Source organism: Chiroxiphia lanceolata, chromosome 16 (genome assembly GCF_009829145.1).
Source record: "Chiroxiphia lanceolata isolate bChiLan1 chromosome 16, bChiLan1.pri, whole genome shotgun sequence".
In the NCBI taxonomy this organism is placed as follows: domain Eukaryota; kingdom Metazoa; phylum Chordata; class Aves; order Passeriformes; family Pipridae; genus Chiroxiphia; species Chiroxiphia lanceolata.
The window spans coordinates 14,076,989-14,097,813 of record NC_045652.1 but is presented as its reverse complement, the minus strand read 5'-3'; the positions used below and the strand labels follow the sequence as shown (position 1 = coordinate 14,097,813).

The 20,825-nt window shown below is 50.6% G+C and overlaps 1 protein-coding gene across 1 annotated transcript in view; it reads left to right on the top strand.

The window, feature by feature from the left end:
• Nucleotides 1-20,825, top strand: part of PEMT (phosphatidylethanolamine N-methyltransferase) — a 41,335-nt gene that overhangs the window by 4,857 nt on the left and 15,653 nt on the right. The window contains 1 exon segment of the mRNA XM_032704241.1: nucleotides 17,196-17,311. Within this exon segment, the coding sequence (XP_032560132.1) occupies nucleotides 17,196-17,311 (116 nt within the window).

Sequence of the window (20,825 nt, the reverse complement as noted above, 5' to 3'; positions counted from 1 at the left end):
TCTCTGCTCTCTCTGCTCAATAAGTAATGTGGGACCATGCTCAAAATCCCTCCTGTGCATGAAATTCCTGATTTGGATAGAAATTGGGTGGGGATGGATTGATTTAGTTCAGTGTCTTAATTCCCTCTTTCTGCTGAACTCCAGCCAGGTCTGCCTCTTCTGAAGTTTGGCGCCGGGTTGTCCTTGCTATGCAGTGCCTCTGTGGTGGGGAAACCCTGGCTCCATGCGGTGCTTGGGTCATGGAGAGGTGCATATCAAGGCCTCCAGCACAGCAAGGTGGCCTAGTAAGCACCAGGCATGTTTCTCTGGGACTAAACCTGCAGAGTTTGGGGATGAAGCACGAACTCTGCAGGCTGTGGAGGAGCGTGGCTCCAGAGAAAAACCTGATGCTTGTCAGGTCAATGGATGTACTTTGGCTAAGAGAGCAATTTCAAGGACCAGAGCCTAAGTGGGGCAATTTGCAGATTCCAGCTGGATTGTGCTGATGCTCCCTCCTGTTCTCCACAGGGGAGAAAAGCTATTCCAAAAAGGCCTCGGGGCTCCCAGTTCCCACCCTCCTCCCTGTGGGCATGTGCAGGAGGCCACCATGAATGTCTCCCCAGGGCTGCCCACTGCATTTCCCCATCAAACTCAGGGCTTGCACCCCTTCTTCTGCTTCCATGTCCTCTGTATATGTTAAAATCCCATCCTTGCCTGGGCAGCCCATCCAGCACAGCTTGGATGTGTTCCTGCACTATTCTCTGGTTTTTCCCTTTTTTTTCCCCTCTCCTCCTCATGCTGTCTCTGCTTTCCCACCCGCCGTGGCTGTTATGAAAGGAGCTGCTGGGAGCCGTGGTCCTGCATGAGGCAGGAACACAGGTGAGGTCCCAAAAGGCAGCAGTGGAGCTGTTTTGGGAATGAAATCACTTCAAACTCCCCAAGGATGTTCCGTGCAGCTGGGAGACCTGAGGTACTGTGGGGCTGTAGAGGGGCACCCGGCAAGGAGCAGGCACATCTCTGGAGCTGTGCCATAAAACGTTAATGAGGCCAGAGCAGCAGGAACTTCAATAAATCCCATCTGTGTTTGGAAAGCTGCAGAACCATAGGAGAAGGTTCCCATCCCTTGGTAACTAAGGAAGGTATTAAATAACAACTCCTCAGGGACAAATATTTTCAAGTCAGGAGAGGCAGATAACCTGCACGCAGGAGGCTTTAAAGAGCTGGCTGAGCCTTTTTACAGGGGGACTTTCCAGAAAGCTGGAAGGTTTCTGTCACTCTCAATAGCAACCAGGCATAGCCATGAGGCCACTAGTCTGACGTCCATCACCACGCAAGTGAGTTTTAAGTGGGAAGTGCATCCATCAGCAATCTTTTCCTGATTTGAGCCTCTTAAAAATTTAGGTCTGGCGTCAGGGACCGATTTAGAAATGGCTCATCTTCAGCTGCCGCCCCAGAGCTCGCTCCTCCCGTCACCTCTGGTCACCCCCTCGAGACACCCGTGTGTCTCACAGGAATCTGCAGGGTGAAACCCCAAATGTCACAGTTAGGAACAGGCTTGGCGTAATTTAGCGTGATTTTAAAGAACACAGACCCCGTCAGACAGCGATTTTATTCTTCAAGGTTGCAGCTTTTCCTGTTCAGGGTAGCAAGATCTCTGTTCTAGACCTCTTGTCAAGCGTTTAAGCTGCATGAGGTTTTGATTAAAGAAGTAGTAGCTGCACAGGGACCTGGGCTGACAATGCCTGGCTCCTGATGGATGTGTACCTCTTGGTTCATTTATTTTTAATTTCCCATCCTTTTCTCCTTCTTTGGAGATTGGAGGAATCTGCCAAGTGGGTAAGAAGTGCTTGTGCTGGTGGGGAGGGGAGAGATTGCAGACACTGGCAGCCTGATTTCACCTACCTCTGACCACTTCTTGCTAAACTCGGAGGAAGGTGCCTGGCCCAAAATCTCCCCACGTTGCTGGGAAGCAGCTGGAAGCTCAGAAGTTGCTGGGATTCAGACCTCAGTGAGAACTGAGAACTGAAACTCTGAGTAACCTTTTTAGGACAGGAGAAAAAAGCCTGATGCTGGGGGATTTCAGCAACTCTCACTGCCTGTCTTACAGAAGGGAAGGATTGAGCAGTGGTTTGATGGTGGTGTGTCAGCACCTCGCTGGGGAAAGGAAATTGCAGGGTATGGAATAGCTGCGTGAGGGCTGAGATGGCAGCAGGGAGTACACCTCAGTTAGCTGAAGTTTACAGCGCTGGGAGATGAATGAGTTGGGGTTGATTTAATGTTTTTTTTCTGGCCTTCAAATTCTGTAAGCCTGCGAGATTTTTGTGGGCTCCCCCGCAACCTCTGCCTGCCTGCAGCCGTGGGGAGAGCAGAAAACAGCCCTCAACCAGCTTCTGGAAAGTGCTTTTAGACCCCATCATAGAAGCCGCGGCACAGTGGCGATGATTATCTGCTTATAACAGATGCTAGATCAATAGCGGGGCTTCAAGCTATGCTGCAAGGCAATTGACTGCAGAAAGTGTTTCTTTATTGGGGTAAAACTGGGCTTGCAACGAGGCTCAGATTCGCTCTTACATCTCCGGTCTTAAAATGTCACCACCAGCTCTGATGCCTTTCATCCTTTGTGCAGGGAGAGAACGCACATTATTCATAATTGGACTCTCTAACAGGCAGCAATAGCCGTTTTCATTTCCTACAATGGCTGAGAAAGAGTGAGGATTAGCCTTTTTTTTTTTTTTTCCTGTCTCCCAAACAGCATTTAGTGGCAATTTTATTCCAAGTGACTTGGTAACGCTTTCACTCAGGCAGCGAGGGCTTCGCGTGTGGTTCGTGGATGGCATCGATTCTCCAGCTGTCTTATAACAGAGCAAGTCCTGGCTGGGTGTGTAACACCACCAGCCCTGTTTGTCTCCTAAATTTAGCTTTTCCAGTGTGTTGACACTGCTGTGAGCCACATAACAAGCACCAAAACTGGGTCACACCCTCCAGTGTGCCGGCTGGAGAGGCACAATTAGGAGCACTGGCACCTTGAGGGAGAGCCACATCCTTTGTCCCAGCACTGCTTCCCACAGCCTCCCATCTGGAGGTGGTGATGTTTTCATCTAAATCCTCTTGAAGAAGCTGTGCAATATATTTTTATGATGTCCTTGCAGGCTGAGCTGCCTGAGGTGGGGGAAATCGTGGAGCCCAGCCCGGCCAGGCAGCTGTGAGCTGAGATGCTTCATCTGTGTGTTGAGCCAGGCACGGTCTCGGCCCTTGGGACTCCAGGCAACGTGGTGGCAATCATTCCAACAGCTGCCCACCCACTGTGCACAGGTACCTGCCAAGACAGGCTGTGCTTGGTCAGCTGAGCTGTTTCTGTGCCTATTCCTAGCATGAATTTGGGATCCAGCTGGTGTGCGACGTGCCTGCTCAGCATTTCTCAAAACCAAGGTCAGAATCTGTCTCTCACCTCACAGCTGACCCAAAAAGCAACCTCCTTTTTTTAGCATCTGGAGAATGCTTCTCTGAAAACCCAGGGTCTTTGTTGTATGTACTGGACTTCTCTTGTTTAGTGTTTTAAAAATAAACTGCAGGCTGCTGGCAGCCCTGCTGGAGTAGCTCAGCACACGTACACAAAAGATGAAAAAAATTTATTTAAGCCAAGAGTCTTGTTTCCATATGCATCAGAGGATTACCTGTAGACTCTGGAAGCTGGAAGAGGTCCTTTGTTCTCTATCTCATGCTATCCCTATCCTGCTATCCTGCTGCTAAACCCTTTCACCTGCTGATGAGGTGCTGATCAGAGATATTAGTCTATGAAATGGCAAGTCTGTGACCACCTGCTTCTCATGGGACAAGGCAAAAAATGCAGCTGGAGGCAAAAAAGAAAGTGATATGATCTACCGAGACCGGGAGGCATGGAAGACATTGGGTCCTCCCACATGGTCCTGGGCTTTGGCAGTGTTTGTGCGTAGCCTGGGGACTGGGAACTGCTGGATCCCTGAGGGGAGAAACCCACTGACATGCCCGGGACATCAGCAATCCGGGGGCTGGACAGGGACTTCCCGTGTTCTGTGCCTGCCACAGTCACAGACGTGAGCCGGCTGTTCTCCAGCTGTGCCGTGGCACAGACTGTTTTGCAGAAGCCTACCCAGTTCCCAGAAGGATGGGATCTCCCAAAATAGGCTGTCTTGACGAAGAAATGCAGAGACATGCAGTCTGCTGGGTGCTCCTGGGAGGTTATTCCTGTAAGCCCTGCAGCCGCGCTCCCGTCACAATGCAGTTGGATCTCCTGCACGTCTGGAGATTCATGTGGAGGGAGACACTGGGGTTTCATGGATCCAGCTTGTGGCAGGGTGGTGGCACACAGGTTTGGCACCCCAAAGAAAATGCCACCTCGTTTTCTCTATTTCCCCCCCTCCATGAACTCTGAGGTGACATCTCCTCCAGTTGCTCACATGGCAGCAGCAAATGGGTAGAAAAGTAGATTAGTAAATCAGTAAAGCAAAACCCTCCTTCTCTTTTCCACCTATATGATGTCCCCAATGACAAGAGCAGCTGGAAATGGTTCTTGGCAGGAGCATCCCACATCCCTGCTCTCCTGAGTGTGAAACAAGATAGTTCAGCACTCCGATCACAGCAGCGCTTGTTGGAGGCTGGTTCTTAGTAAATATTGGGAGCCTCATCTCTGTTAAAGCAAACAAGTATGTGCAGCCCCCTGGGCTGCCTTACAAGGCTTTAAAACCCCTGTATCCCAACCCAAGGGAAGGGTTGTGGAGCCACTGCCTGATTTTCCTTTTCCCTGCCAAGCCATCTGAACTTCTGTGCTTGCTCCCATGCAGGAATGAGGGGTGACTTTCTTAGGAAATTAAAAATTTTGTTGCCAGAAAAGCTGGAAACCCCAGGCCTGTCTGTGCACCTGCACGTGGCTTCATCAAACTCCCCTGATCTCCCAGCAGATGTTAGTGTCAGGGAGAGGAAGGCTGGTGAGAGCTCTTGATTTTCCCGTACATCACGGAAATTGTGACCCACCGTGGTGCAGTATCTACTCATCTGGATTGGACAATATCTTGTTTGGCTTTTTTTTCCTTGTAGAACCTTTTTGTTCCCTCTCTTTACTCCCCAGAGCAAGGATGATGTGGCGTGGGCTTGTTCTGCGGGTTGGGATGTGCGAGCTGCTGCTTTGTCTGGCTGAAGGGTTTTCACTCGCTGTCTGTGTAGGCACATACATTTTTGGTGTGCTTTGGAGAAGAAAAAGGCTATGAACAGCTCACACCCCTGAAGAGGGTGAAATAGAGATGGGTTTTAGCAATTTTCTATGCTTTTGGCTGTTGTGGGGAAGCCTGGCCGTCAGGGCTCCCAGAACACCTTCGTCACCTCCTTTGTGCAGTGGGAGGTTTGCTCGTTATCTGGTTTCTGCTTCGCTTATAAAAGAAGCTGTAATTGTAGCAGCTCCTTGCCATAAAAGCACAAAGACATTTTCAGGGAAGGAAGGTGTGCATGCAGCTTTTATGATCCTTTACAGTACTCCTTCTGCCCACTTTTCTCGCCTCCTGCCCTTTGTCCAGCATCATCCCTGTGCCTGCCTGCTGTTCTGCACGACCCCCTCTGGCTCAAACCTCTCCTTTGCTATAGAAATGCCCCTCTAAGATAGAAAGCATCCTCCTCATCAGTCTTCTTGGGTTAAGAGAAGACAGACTCCCAAATGCCCCCACATAGCCAGGTGTTCCAGTTCCTGCCTCTTTCCTCAGAATTGTGAGCCCAACAGCAGATGCTCAATCTGCAAAATCTCAGGGAGGACTTTGAACTGGGGAAAAGAACCTTTCCATCTATCTGTGACTGCAGTGTACACCCGTTAACAGGACTGAAGTAATACCAAATCAGATCACCTTGAGGCACGCATGCTTGTTCCTATTAAAAAAACCAGAATGACCTCAGACGAGATACAGTATTTTTAACTATGAAGCATTCCTACTAAGTGCCTTTTCCTGTTTATTTTTACCAGGACATTGTTGTAATGACTACAGACTTAGTCATTTCATTCCCAAGGCTGGAGAGCAGCAATGAATTCGTTTCATTTCGAGATTTTGTTGTACAATCATTTTCCAGAGACTGATGTTCTCAGAAACCAAAGCGAGTGCATTGCCCAAACGAGGAACATTGCTTTTCTTCCTGTAGCCATTAAGCTTTGGTACCTGCTGCAGATGCAAGAGGATCATAGCTGAAAGGACTTGCTCAGCCTCCTTCATCCACCTCTGTGTAAGGACTCTGGTAGAAATTTGTGGAGCAAAGGACCGTGAGAGGGTTTGAGCACTGGATGCAGGGCTTGTGTCTGCATCCCTGCATTGGGCTTTGAGGCTGCAGAAGGGAGAAGGAGCTCCCCTGGGATGTAGATCACAGGGTCTGAGGATGACTGTTCACCTGGCTTTTGGGTTACGTTTCTTGCACTGAACAACTGCAACGGGGCACGTGGTTACACCCACCCACACCCGGAGGAACCCCGGCGCCAACCCCAGCAAGGCCGAGGGGTTCGGTGGTTGTATTTAACCCTTCAGGTTGTTGTTACTTGTTGTGCCTCACGGGTTGAACATCTCATCCCCGAGCAGAGGGGAACAGCGCGCGGCTGCCGCGTTACATAAAGATCACATTGTCCCTCTCTATTGTTGGCCGCCCAGACGGCAGCAGCATCGCAAACATGCGTGTCCTCAGTGCCGTGGGAAATGTTCCCAGGGGTGGCTTAACACAGAGTGTGGAACGTGATATGACGAGCAGGGAGAGGACAGGAGGCCCTCCAGCCGAAATCAGTGCTTGCCGAGCGCAGCCAGTGCAACCAATACCTCTTTTCCAGTGAACTCTCACTACTCTGCGAAGGGGTATTAGATTTCTCTTGCATTTTGTGCTCTGTGAGGCATATTTATTTTCTTCTCTCCCCCCCTTCCCTGTCCCCCTCCTGTCACAGCTCCTGCGGGAGCCTTGAGCGGGTACACTCTGTCCAGAGGATGGGTGTGTTGGGAGTCCTTATTAGCAGACTTATTCCAGAGAATTAAACCCTAATTTCACAAAAGGGCAGTGAGAGAGCGCCTGCAGCTCTGGGAGAAGCTGAGCTTTGTGTGTTGTTTGCAAATGGCACAAGAAGTCCTGGTCTGAGCCTGCTGGTCCTGGTCACTGGGGTATTGTGACCAGAAGAGTAATTGTTGTGTTTCTTTACTTCTTAAAACAAAAAATTACAAGTGGTGTACAAGGAAACCAGCCATGCCTCCTCTGCTGTGCTGTCACTTGTGCCTCCACTTGTTTTTTGGTCTCGGGGCTTTAAAATGTTCCTAATCCTCTTCCACTTCATCTTTTTACAACCCTGCTGCAAAATGTGCCTCTGCGACACCTGTCGTTGTTTCTCCCTGAATTAATAGTTGTGTGTAATTGTGACCTGCCACAGGATGCTGTCTTGCTCTGTCAAAAAGAGAGATGCTAATGAAGAACATTGGGTACCACATTACGGGAGAGCAAGGCTCGACTCGCCGGGATGTGGGACATGTACTTGCCGTACTGTTAATTGCCAGCCTGGGCAGAAATGGTATTTCTGTCTCTCATCAGTCACTGGCTAATGATTGTAATTTTTACTTGCTGAGAAACTCTGGATATAATGGACTTCATTAACAGATACATAAGATGCTACCAGACCTGCATTAGGGGAGAGAGGAAGAAAACAACCCCTGCGTGGAGGAAATTTTATTATTTATCTGTTAGCAGTAGAAGTGATGCGGAATTAGTGTGGGATTCGGCGGTGTGGCTATGAGCTGGGCTGAGCTGGAATCCAAGCAAACCTATTAACGTGAGCAAACTGCAAAGATGATGCCCAGGCCTGAAAACCCTCACATCCAACACGAGATCCAAGCAGTGTCTGGGATGGCTTGGCTGCCTTATCTTCCTCTCCATGGTCCGGGTGGTTGCTGTTGTGTTTGTGTCTCGAGAGGCTGCTGTTTGCTGTCACCCCCCCAGCCTTTCTCCTTCCCCTTCTCTCCTGCCAGCTCCTTCTTACTCATACCTGGGTGAATTGGAGCTCCTGATTTAATCTTAAGACAACAGAGCCAAAGTATTTGCGCTCCCATGGGCCACAGCTGCTTGAATAATTGCCCGAGCTGAAACATTGCGGTTCAGCCCCGGTTTTCAGTTGCAGGCAGTGGCCACATCTGCAGGTCCAGCTGATTGGGGTCCACAGTGACGAGCTGAGTGCTCATGCTGGTACCCAGGCATGTATCTGCAACTAAATACAGGCCATACAGGAGAGGAAAAAGCACCTGATTTAGCTGACATCTGCAGTATAGCTTTATACAGTCTCTTTGCAATGATCAGAGGCTGAAAGAAATGTCAGAGTCGTTAGATGACCTCAATCTCCTTTACCTGGAACCTGTGAAGGCTTGTCTCAGTTCTGGAACAGGGTATTCTTACATAGGATACACTTGCTGAAGATTGACCATTTTCATTCCAGCTAGAATAACTGGTTTTTAATCAGGCTGACCTTATTTGCAACAGCAATAGTGATTTGAACTGGAGGTTTGCAGCAACGTTGGAAAGCTTTGAAGAGCAGAATAGATGCCTTGTGACACAGATAAAGCTTTATCCCCACATTTAAAACCAAATCCAAGGCACTGAGGAGAATTCAGAGGGACTTGACCTCAGCACTGTGATCCATTGGGATCCGGGCCTAATTTGGAAATAACGCAATGGAACGGAGGCGAGAAAATAAAAGGAGAGTCCTTAAAAAAAGGAGAGACATTTGTCTTGTAATGTGGCAATTTGTACTGAGTGCTTGCTGACAGTGTGGTGCAGCAAAGAGCTTGTCTTCCTAAATCGATGCCAGTTCAAACATCATCAGTGCTATTGTCGGATCGCTTTGTTTGGAAGTGGGTCTGTTGGGTAGACAGCCTGTTTTGGTGAAGCAGCTGTGTAGAAAACTTCAGACACTTCCCCGGCTTTGCTTTTTTTAGGGTTGCATGAGTACGAGCAACAAGGGAAAAAAAAAAGCAAATACAGGATGTGAGATGGATCTGAATGTTCTCAGTCACTGGAGACCAACACACACCTTGGCTTCTGGTTGGTTTGGGAAGGTGCCTGCTACAGACTGCCTGAGCAAAATCCGATCTGTTTCACCCAGGGAAAATGCTCCCAGCTTCAGAAAAATGTATGAAAATACGAGGTTTGTGGTTTTCTGGATGGGAACTGTGTGCAATGGGAAGCTGAGTGTGGGCCAAGTCATCTGGGCATGGAAGATGAAAAGAAATCCGGCAAAATGCTTCACCGTCCTGCGCATGAGATGCTCATCTGGCAGCACTTACCTTCCCTCTGGGCTCCAGCAGAGCCCCAGATACTTGTGTAGGGGCAGCCTCTGCCTTTCCCCTAATCTCAGGAGATTGTTTTATTTGGTTGTATTCATGGTTTAGAGGAGCTGGGTGTGTCCCAGCTGCTCCCCATTCCCTCCTGCAGCCCATGAGTCCCTCTCACTGCTTGGCCATCCCCACCACATCCCAGGCCGGGACTGGAAAGATCCTTCCCCATCCCGTGCTGCGCTCTGGAGAAATCATTATTTCACAAATATTTTTCCATGGGATTTTTTGGCCGGGAGAGTTGGTTTGGGCCCTGATTCCCTGTGCTGGAGCGCATCACCCTTTCCCTTCACTCTCCGGGGAGCTGCCATAAGGGCTCCCCATGCCCACTCTCAAAATTAATTAACACAGCTCATTCTGGCTTATTGAAATCACCTGCCTTCAGCTTCCAGCACTTTGGACATAATCATGAGCTCTTTGCTTGAGGAGAAACTGTTCAGATTTTGTGTTTGGAAATTGCTAGCAAATGCAGCCCATATTCCGTGTCATTTTTGTTTTTATTGAAGAGGAGAGGAGTGTGCTCATGGAACATCCATGGACCCTGGGCTGCCTTGGCATACGCTAAGCAGGGCTTGTTTTCGTTGCAGCCTGCTGATGAGATCCTACTTTGACAAATCACATAAACACTATTAGAGAAATGAAATTTTTTATCTAACTGTTTATCATGAGTGGATTCAAGGTAAAGGCTCATATGGAGGTAATTCTCAAGGGATAACTCTGAGGTAAAGCGTACCTAGTCCTTATGAAACCCTTATCTGTTTACCTGCCAGCTTGTTTTGTTTCCCCAACTCAAGGCTGTTAGCTGGGGTGACCTGTGCCGTTTCAGTCCAATTACTTTCACTGGAGATGGATGCAGGGGGGGTTATTTTTTTAGGCTAAACCTAGTGGAGGCAGGCTGGGTTTCTTTAATATCTTTCCACTTTTAAAGAAGTGAGTCACTTTACTCTTCTCCCTGTGTCAAAGTGCTCAGACTGGACCCTGTTGACCCCCTCGGCATTAGCATTCATTGGAAAAGAGACACTAGAAGAGGCACTCCAGCTTGTGTTTCAGCCTCTTAACTTGCTGGTTTGCGTGATGGGCTTTAAAGGCAGTGAGGTTTGTCACGCTGGTTTGTCTCAGCACTGCAGCTCCACAGCCAGTCCCTTGGTTTTGGAGAGGAGCTTGCCCTGCTTTCTGCTTGTGCTAGTTCTGTTCTTCAGCCCCTAGGATGTTCTCCATTGTTTTTGAAGCACTTTGTGTGGTTCCAAACCAACTGCTCCACTGTGAGAGCCTGCAAACGTGTGGCTTTTCCCTCTTTGTCACCTGGTTGTGCAGCCCCACCGTTCCAGCTGGCTGTTCCACACCGCAGTGTCCTTGCACAACCAGTCCACACACCGCCTTGTCTCTCCAAACCCCTGCTCCTGTTTCTTTTTGGCTGGAATGAACAACAACGCCCCATCCAGAGCCCGTGAAAGGCGATGGTAAAAATCTCCTTGCGTCAAATCGACACTTTCCTTTCCAAACTGAAAACCTTGGCAGAACACGGTGAGCTAAGCCTTGGCTGCTCGGCAGCTGTTACTGCCATGCACCAGTGGGGAAATGGGAGAGGGGAAAAACGAGCTGGTATAGTATCCTGGGGAGACCTTTTGTGGCTGAGCTGGCCCATCCCCATCTCTTGGGACAACCTGTGAGGTCTCTGCCCTCAAAGCCTCTGCCCAGAGCCTTCAGTCTCTGCCAGGAGTTCCTGCCCTGCTCTGGCTCCTCGTGCATGGGCACAGGCTGTCACCTGTTGTCCCCAGCACCTGTTGCTCATCATCAAACCATCTCTGGGTGCATCTTTCCCTGGGGCATTACGATGAAAAAGCCTTTACAAGCTGCGTGGGCACAGTCTCTGACCTGCTTTGCCTCACAGTCCACATGAAACTGTGGTAAGACGGTGCCTGTCTCTTCTCATATCACTTTAGTGTTTTAATTGCATGAACTGGAAGCTGCTGCTCCAGTACTTGGTGGGGGAACTTCGCAGAGCTTTAATCACTTGCTAAAAAGCTTTCAGGCTATATTACCATCTCATGGCTCTCTGTAATGGAGAGTCTGTGCCCTGAGAACCTTCAGAGAAATAACTCAGTCTCTGGATCAGGTAGTCCAGAGCTGCCGCAGTTTTTCCTGGTGCAGGCAGGAAGCAGCTAAACAAAGTGGAACCCATTGGGGTACTGACAGGAGCTGACAGCCTGTGACCACCTCCTTCTGGGCACTGTGCTGGCAGGAGGGACTTGTAGTCTCGTGGTGATCTCATGGTCACCCCAAGTGCCAGCCTCTCCTCCTGGAAAGTGCAGTTGGGAGAGCTCAGCCTGCAGCTCTGCAGTGTTGGTTTTCCATGATTTAGTGCTTGCCCTGTGGCACCCACTCCCAGCCAGGCCTGGAGCCAGTGCCCACCTCACTTGTGCCCTGTGGATGCATCCTGTACCACGGGCTGTGCTGGGAATAATGGGGGTGAGCAGCAAGGGACTGCAGGCAGTGCTGTGGCAGGACGGAGGGATGGGTGGGATGAGGGCTTTGGGGAGGGCGGGGGACAGCTCAGATGGGCAGAGTTGATGCTGCCATCCTGCCAAAGGGATTGCAAGCGATGGCATGTGGGTTAAAGACTGCTGAATAATCTGCTGGCCCAACTGGAGAAGCACAGCTGAGAACTGGTGGTTCATAGTATAGAAGAGGTGGTGGATGAGGGATGCTGAAGGGACTGGCCTGCTAAAGGCTGCAGGAGGGAAGACACCATAATGTGCCCTGTGTTGGTAGTCACTGACCAGCAATGTGAGTGCATGGTAGACCATTACCTGTCTGCCAGGCCCTGCCCATGGGCTGGGTTTAAAGCCCTTGTGGGTTTAGGACCCCTTCCCAGGGCCATGTTTCCGTCTGGGGCTGGCCTGGTGCTCATGGGCAGCACGGGGAAGGCAGTTCTGTGCTTTGTATCGCCAGCACTGCTGCGCCGGGAACGTGACTGCAGGGAGGTGACGGCTAATTGCTGCAGCGAGTCAAGGACTGTTTAAGCAGCTAATTAATTCCTCCTAATCAGCCCTTGATCTGTTGAAAACTGCATGGCATTATCTCCTCTGCTGCAACACCTTGATAATTCCTGTCTGAATGGCCTTCCACGGAGAACATATTTAATAAACTCAAATAGAGATTTCAGACAGATAGCAACTATAATTACCAGCTTGTACAAATTAAAACCGTGGTTTGTTCTGTTCTTTTCTCTGCCTTCGCTGCCCAGAGCTTCTACTATCATGTTCCTGCTGCCAATGGCACGCCAGTCCCCCGGGCATTTTCTGCACATGCCTTTGGAAAGCCCGTGCCGGTGCCTGGTCCCGGGTGTGCCGATGTTTCAGATGAGCCTGCACATGGGCACATGCCAGCCTTGACTGGTGTTTTTCCTGTGCCAGGGGCTCACTGCCATGCAGGGGAGCTGCAGGAGCAGCCCCCACACGCCCCTCGGAGTTGCCATGCACTATCCTCCCCAGGACCAGTCCTGCAGTTCCCCCCCCACCCCAGTCTCTCCTAAGGTTTGCAACCTCCTGGAAATACAGAGTTTTTCTCACCTAGGAGGGGCACAAGCACTCAGACATTGGCCTTCAGTGGCCACAGGAGCCCAGGCTGGAGCTTTCAGTCATGGTGTTCAACTGTAGGTGCTTCCCTACATCACTTTGGCAATGGATTGCCTGCACTGAGCGCTGCTGGCTGCAGCAGGGCTTGAGCACACTTCGTTAGGAGGGGTAAGGTCAGGCCACACTCATTTCCTTCACAGTCACTTGGGACAGCCAGAAGGGCTGGCTCCTCTGGCATTTGGCAAAGGTCAGCCAGTCCTGGTGCTCACATTTCCATTCCAGCTCGCTCTGCTTCCCTGCCTGCTCCTGGGAGCACCAGAGCCACGGTCTGGGTGCTCAGGTCTATCTTTTAGGTAAATGTAATAGCTGCGAGGAGGGTGGTCTTTCAGCATCCAAGCAGTGGATAGCAGAGAGAAGAGAATGTTGCTATGCTTTAATGAGGCATTACAATGAATCAGAAAGCAAAAATGGATTTTTCATAACAGGAAGAGGTCGGTGCCTCTGGTCCCCGTAGGTGAAATAAGGGCAGTATCAAGTTTCCTGCCCATTCAGCGGGTTGCGAGCCAACTGGGGCACATCTTCCCCTGTGGGAGGTGCTCTCTGACCCATACTTGGACGATGAATATATTTATGCCAACGATTTGACCAGGGCTGGAGCATCCCTAGAAGTGCGCAGAGCATCTCCCCAGGTAGACCCAGGATTTTGCAGGATGTGGACACATCCCCTCTACCCTGCTCCTGGGAGAGCTGAGAAGCAGGCACTGGCCTTAACCCTTCAGTGCCTCAGTTTTCCTTGGTTGAAGGGAGCTGCTAATCCATCCCAGCCTCCCAGCAAGGCTAAATTCACTAGCTCCTGCTCGGTTTTTTCGGATGCCATGGCGATAGGGCAGTGTGAGGACATAAAATGACTGATTTGCATCGAGATGCAAAATGTCCCTTTGTCCTGAGCCTTTGGGTTATCTGGTTTCGTTGCCCATTTCTGGGGCGAGCCAGATATAGCAGTGGAATCACATGGAAGAGCACAAAGGCTCTAATTCAGAGCTGGGACTGAGCAATTAAAATGTAGTGTGTTCCAAAGCCAGGTTCCCTTGCAGACAAAAAGAATCAATTTCCTTCAAACAAATACTAAATATTAATGAGAGGCCGTGGTCTGCCATGCACAGGGAGCTGGAAAGAGCATTTCCCGTTGATCACTGCAGAGGCAGGTTCATGGGATGAAATTGCTTTTCGAGTGGTTATTTGTGGCCTTTCCCGAGGTGCCTCGGGATGGTTTGCCAGCCCGAAAAAAAAGAAAAGGAAACTCAGAGCATTTCCATTTTCCATCCAGGCAGGCACTGGGAATGCGTGCTGGAGCTTTCATTTTTGTTTACGCACTTGCCCGGGTGGTTGGGGAGATGGCTGGGATTGGTTACGTAGAAATCATCCCTGAATTTACGTCTAGAAGGAAGCAATTCCCTGGGAACATCAGCCAGCTGAGCCTGCCCCCGGAATGGCCTGCCAAAGGCAGAACATGGGACCCAAGAGCATCCCCAGCTTTGCAGCCACATCCGCTCACTGATTTATTTCAATAATGAGCATTGGGGGAAACATTAAAAAAATGACTTACGGCACTCACCAAGTATCCTAAAGTGAAAGCAGAGGGCTGGGAGCTTTGGAAAAGGAATTTTTTCTATTGCTTTGACCCTTGGGTAAGTCAGGAACTCCTTGTATTAACTCCATTTCCAAACTTGGAAGAAAAATGAAAAGGCTTCTCTCCCTACCTCTCCAGGACACACAGCTGTGGTGTGGGACTTTTCTCCCAGTGCTGTGCTCACCCATGGGCAGCACAGTGCCAGCCTTGGCTGGGAGGGCAAAGAGCACAGCAGGAATGGTCTCAGCCCTGCTCTGTCCCACACGCAGCCATGGAAGCTGCTGGAAGCATTTTGCATCCGCCACGCAGTAAATAATAACATGTCTGCTCATGATTTTATAAAACCATTAAGGCAGCTGCTTAGCTGTGGGTCGATCAGGAGCTAATATTAGCTCGAAATGACTAAAATTAGAAAATTAGAACCAAGCCAGAACTAATTAGTTGTTCAGGGAATAGAACCAGAACCGGAACTAATTAATTGCCACTGAAATATCGCCGCGGGCCCAGTGGGTGCCGCCGCTTCCAGCTCCGCACCAGCTTTGCTTGGGATGACTCCTGTGTGGGCTCGGAGAGGAGCCCAGAGTCCCATCTGAAGGCTGTGACAGCTAAATAAGAGTTGGCGGCTCAGTCCCAGCTGTGTGATGCAGCACAGACTGGGCTGTGCTGGGAGCAATCCCATCGCAGCCGAGGCAGCTGCTGCCGGAAGGGCTCGGAAAAGCGTCCCTCGCCCTGGCTGCCCAGATGTGCCTTTCTAAAGGTGAGGGTAATTACAGTGCCCACCTCGAGGGCTCCCAGCAGCACACAAGCTCTTCCCTCCATCCCAGCGGAGGGTGCCTCTCCTCAGCCAGCTCTGCGCCACTGTGATGCTCTGCAAAGTCTCTGAGGAGCCAGGAGCTGCCATCTCACATGCAAAGCACCGCAGAATAATTTCCAGGGAATTAGAAGTGTTTACTATCAAAGGCACGATGCTGGAGTGTGTTTGTTCATCTGTGACTCCGTCACCGTAGATGGTCACTTCTTTTACTTCCAAGGTGGTAACTCACCCTGTATTTCTTTTCCTACTCTCTCAGCGCTCAAACAGCAGCTCCGATTTTAGCAGCAGCATGACGCACAGTGTTTTAAATTCAATTTAGAATACAAACTATTTATACCAGCCAGAAAAAGGCAGTGAAGCAGCTCTCTCGTCATGAGTGGATTTGTAATTTCGGAGCAATCATTGCATAACTAATTGAATCAGCTCTCAGCATGTGAAATCAGTGCCCTGCTTATCAGAGGTTTTCATCGTTCCCCCCTCCTGAAGCCATCAGTCCCCTCCACCAGCAGCACTTTGTGCTTCTGCAGCAGCCTGGGAAGAAAGCGAGACCTGCAAAGCTGCCTTCTCTGCTCAAATTGAGCCAATAAATTACCAAATACATTCAGAGTAGATGAAGAGCTGGGTTGCAGGTGGCCCCAAAAGCTGCCCAGGCCCCATGCGAGGGAGTGAAGTACATTTGAAACTAATCAAGTGCCAGCCGTGTCTGAGAAGCAAATTGGTGCCGAGATGTTCTGCTGACTCCCACTTCCTGCTTCGTTGCCCAGGTGTGCTCTCCTTGGCTGGAATTTTGGGTGTGATGTCTGATCCAAACCTCCGGCTTGGCACCTGAAAATGGAGCCTAAGAGGGGCGATAAATATAGCGACAGCTTTCCAAGGGGTACAGGAAAGGCAGAGAGCAAAGTATTTGTAAGGATTTTTATCAGCTGGGAGTGCAGGGCCTGGATTTGGTGGCTGGGGTGGATCTGGTCCTGCGGATTTTGGGAGCAGCTCCAGCCACCTGCATGCAGCAGCCTCCTGGGGTTAGAGGGCACTTCCTTCATCTGTGGGGCGGTTTGGGCAGGGGCCCATCAGCATCTGCAGAACACAGCTGAACCTTGCAGCCAGGGAAAAGTGTGCTGTAAGGGATGTTAATGCCTCCTCAGGGATGCTGCCTGTATACATGTGGGTCCCAGGCTGTCACTGCTGCACTGGGATGGGTGAGGAGGGCAGATGAGCCCTAATGGCTACAATTGCTGAGTGCTAATGAAGGCCAGGCTGGTTCAGCTGGTACAAATGGAAGCAGTTCTCTGGGCAAGGCTGGCAGATCTTATCTTGGGCAAGCTTGAGGGAACGCTTGCAAATTTTCTGGATGTGCACAGCGAAGGGTTCTTCCCGGGATCAGATGTGATCCCTGAGACCAAGGCTGGACACAGGAGGTGATACATCCTAGAAAATAAGAGCGGGTGTCCCTGTGGTGCATCTCCTCAGGGATCTGTTTTCCTTCTTAGCAATGCTCTCAGCCTTGTTGAATGCCAAGCGTCATATTCCCCAAAACTAATGTGTAGGGTGGTTTTTTTTGAATTTTTTCCATCAACCCAGGCCTTGATGCTGCTGGCTGACCTGGTGTACAAGGGCATATGCAATGCAAGCAGGGTCTGGCATGGGTAGGAGAAGGAGCTTTCATCCCCAGGCTTGGTTCAAGGCATGTCCCATCAGTGGCCTCCACTTGCTTCTTGCACAAAGCCACACAGACAGTGTCCCCAACATGTGAGACCAAGGCTGTGGGATTTGGGCTCCTGGGGCAGCATGTGCCAGGCATCCCCAACCACCCACTTTGTTTTCTGTTGTCCCTCCAGGTGGCCAGATTGGAGCACAAAACACGAGTGTTCAGCCGAGTCTTCGGCTCTGCACATGCTGCCTGTTACTGCCTGGGCGCCGTGATCCTGCTGCTGAACTGTGTGCGGAGCCACTGGTAAGGAGCTCACCCTACTGACGTGTATCCATGGAAAGAAATGCCCCTATAGAGTGGGGGGGATGAGGGATATTTGCTCTGCAGTGCCGAATCCAGCCCCAGTGCATTGCTCTTCCATGGTTGGATAACTCCAGCCCGCAGCAGATTTATTCCAGGGTTTGTAATAAAGACAAGGGATGTGGCAGGATGGCCAAACCCATCAGTTTCACCAGCCACTGAGTGTCACAGGTTTCCTTGCTCTGCTCCCTGGGGACGTTTCCTCTCCCCTGTGAGCAGCCCAGGTGACAGGAGGGCTGTTTGCACAGGATGGATCATATGTAACAGCAGGATTTTTTAATTTTCTCATAAAAATCATAAAATTAAAGCTGCTTTTAAGAAGAGTGCAGAAGAGCAGGATTACCTGTGCACTTAGCAAACAGTCTCTTGAAACTCTTATCTGCCATCTCTAAACACTACCTGGGCTTGCTAATAGTATTGTATGGCTGATACACCGTACGCCGTGGGAATACGTCCTTTAGCATTCCCAGTGCAGCAGAGAGGTTTTACTGCAGAAGATTTCCTCAATGCCAGCAATTTATCTGTGATCTGGTAGGCTTTATCTTCACTGCTGTTAGTCGAGACAGACTCACTAAATTCCCAGATTCAATTATACCAGGGTCAGAGCTAATGGGTTGTTTAGTACTCTGGGTAATTTCCCAGGCGCAGAGATCTCTGGTTGGAATTTGCACATGTATTTAAGAGCTATGCCTTCCTGGAAATGACACCAGGACCTGCCCTTGCCCTTCTGTGTTTGTCCCAGCTACTGCTGATTGCAGAAACTAAGAAAGCTTGCAGTGAACAGGTCTGTAATCGAATGCAGGCAATTCAGAGGGCATGTGTGTGTGCTGCTGATGTCTCAGTGACACAGAGAGCTTGGATTTCGCTGGGGAATGTCTCAACAGTCTCTTGCACAAATTACATAGTCATTTGTTGTCTGGGAAGCAATGCAAAGCCTTGTCCCTGCCTTTAATTAAAAACATGGGTGATGGAAGGACAGTCTCCATTCCTGCTGGCTCCTGGGTCAGTGAGGCTCACTGGGTCACTGACAAGACACTGACTGGGAACTGCTGGGAGAGCCAAAGGGGCCTTGTCTGTCCCAGCACTATGTCCCACATTCCCCCTGTAGAGCCCTCAGAGCCCCACCAGGGCTGGCATCACTGGCTCTGCTCTGTCATGAGCCTGTAGACTCACTGAGTTTGGCTCTGCCTGCACAGCACAGCAGTCGGGCCCTGAAGAAACAACAAGATCAATTCAGGGGGCTGGAAAAGCCCCATCTGGACCTTAGTTTTGGAGGAGAAAAGATGGGGCAGCTCACCCCTAGCAGAACACAGATGAGATGCCAGCCCACCACAATGGGCCAAAGCCTTTCACATGACTGCAGTGGGAAGTTGATTTTGCCCAGATGTTTCGACATGGTTGGGTTATTCTCACACCTTTCCTTGGCACTGAAGTTGGCCTGAGTGATGGCTAGCAGGCTTTGGAGGCTGTTCAAGCAAGGCACTTAGCTCTTAACTGTGGGAGTAATGGGACAGTTTCAGGGGGATCATCAGAGCAGCAACTGCTGGAGTTATCCCAAAACATACCTGGGAGACTTGCTGCCTTCATTCCCAGCCCAGCGAGCCCTCCAAGGCTTACTGCTCAAGCCTGGAGAGCTTTTGCTTCCTGGGAAGGGTTCATCCTGCCCCTTGCCCTTGCATGAAGATACCAGCCAGGTGCAAAGTGGGGTTCAGCTGACCAGAGGGGTTTTGCACCACACGGGCACCGTCATCTCAGCAGCCAGGGACGCTGCAAGGGACACATCTCACCTGCTTTTGCTGTTTTGTTTTTCCCTTCATTTTATTCTCTGAGTCACTTGTACTGGGCGTGCTGGTGGGAGCAGGTTTGCTGCTCCTCAGCCCCATGGAAGCTGTGCTTGGCATAATGGTCGGGATTGCTCGTGCAGAGCATGCAGGCTGCTGATAGTGAGCAAAAAGGCAGCCTCGGGGGTCCCTCCACCTCCAGTGCTGTAATCCAGCCTTTAAAACTCCTCTCTGCCTCCTCTGGGGACTTGTTACGTGGGTGGGGGCTGCCAGGGAGTGATGACGAGCCCAGGGGATGTCTCTTTTGGTTTTAAAAACCTGCTTCCTTTTCGCAAATGAATTTTTGAAAGGCTCCAGGCTGGGGCGGAGGAGGGGAGGGCAGAGCAGACAGAAGCTTCGGAGTGGGTTGGAATTTCGACTGACAGCACCCGGGAGCTGGGCTGTGCGGCTGCTTCACCGCCCACCCCACGCGGGGTCTGTGCCGTGGTCCTGTCCACAGCTGGACTGATGCTCTCATGCCAGCTTGGCTCCAAAGGAATGCCTTGCATGTAAGAAGAGGGATGTCTTTGTGCTCAGTTAAGCAATTAGGTGCTTCCCAGCTCTGAGCTTCATTATCAGCTTGCAATCTTGGCTTGCAATTTGGAGTGACCTGTGACCAGGTGGGACCTGCCTAGTCAAGTGCACAAGACAAGCATCCTTAATTGCGTAGGTGCAATGATTATTTTCATTACAGCCTTTTCTTTCTGCAAGAAGCAGGGAACTTCCATCGCTGAGACTCTTATCTGGGGAAAACAATTCCTGAACTTCTGAACCATCTGCACCACGTGTGCTGGCCCGGCGGTTTGTGACTGTTATCTGTGTGACATGGGACGTGACAACCTCACTGTCCTCCAGACTTGCATCCAGTGTCAGTCTCTCTTCCCTCACCACCTTGTTGATATCTTTCCCTGCATCAGCTCTACAATTAGTTGCTGGTGCTGCCTCTGAGCCCTTCGTGCTGCCTTTGGCACACGTTGGCACAGCCCACCTCAGGGCGGTACGTGGGAACTTCTGAGCTTCAGGTCTTGGGAGGTTTCCTTGAGCTTAAAGGCAGCACCCACGTGCACACCTGAAAGGGGGTTGCAGGGGGTTGGGGTACCCAGGGCTGTGATGTCCCAGTGGAAATAAATCTCAAAGAGGCAGTGCCACTGGCAACATGCTCGGTGGTACCACACTGCTGGTTGGCATGAAGTCCTGTACACATTGCCTCCTGTGTGGATTTCTCACTTGAAGGTGACGCTTCCAGGAAAATAAATCCACCTTGGGATGGGGTTTTGCCAGGAAAGGGGCTGTTTGTCATTGCCAGGTAGTGCCTCTCATGAATGAGCTTGCCGTAAACGGCATCGATCCCAGAACCACGTGGCCCTGTGTGCAGAAGTGACCAAGTTTGATGATGGGAATCGAGCTTTGCCTGCTGGAGCTGATGCCCCTCCGAGCCACGCTGCCGGCAATCTCTGATGGCTGTTCGGGAAAAGCCCCAGGCAGCCGACGGCACCTCCTGCCCACGGCATCCACATGAGGAAACCAGGCAGCTGAGATGTGAGGTGGGGGGAGAAGCTGCCACAGCCCCCAACTGACCGAAATAACACACACACACCACACACACACCAGTGCTGTCAGAAAAGCAAGTCATATTG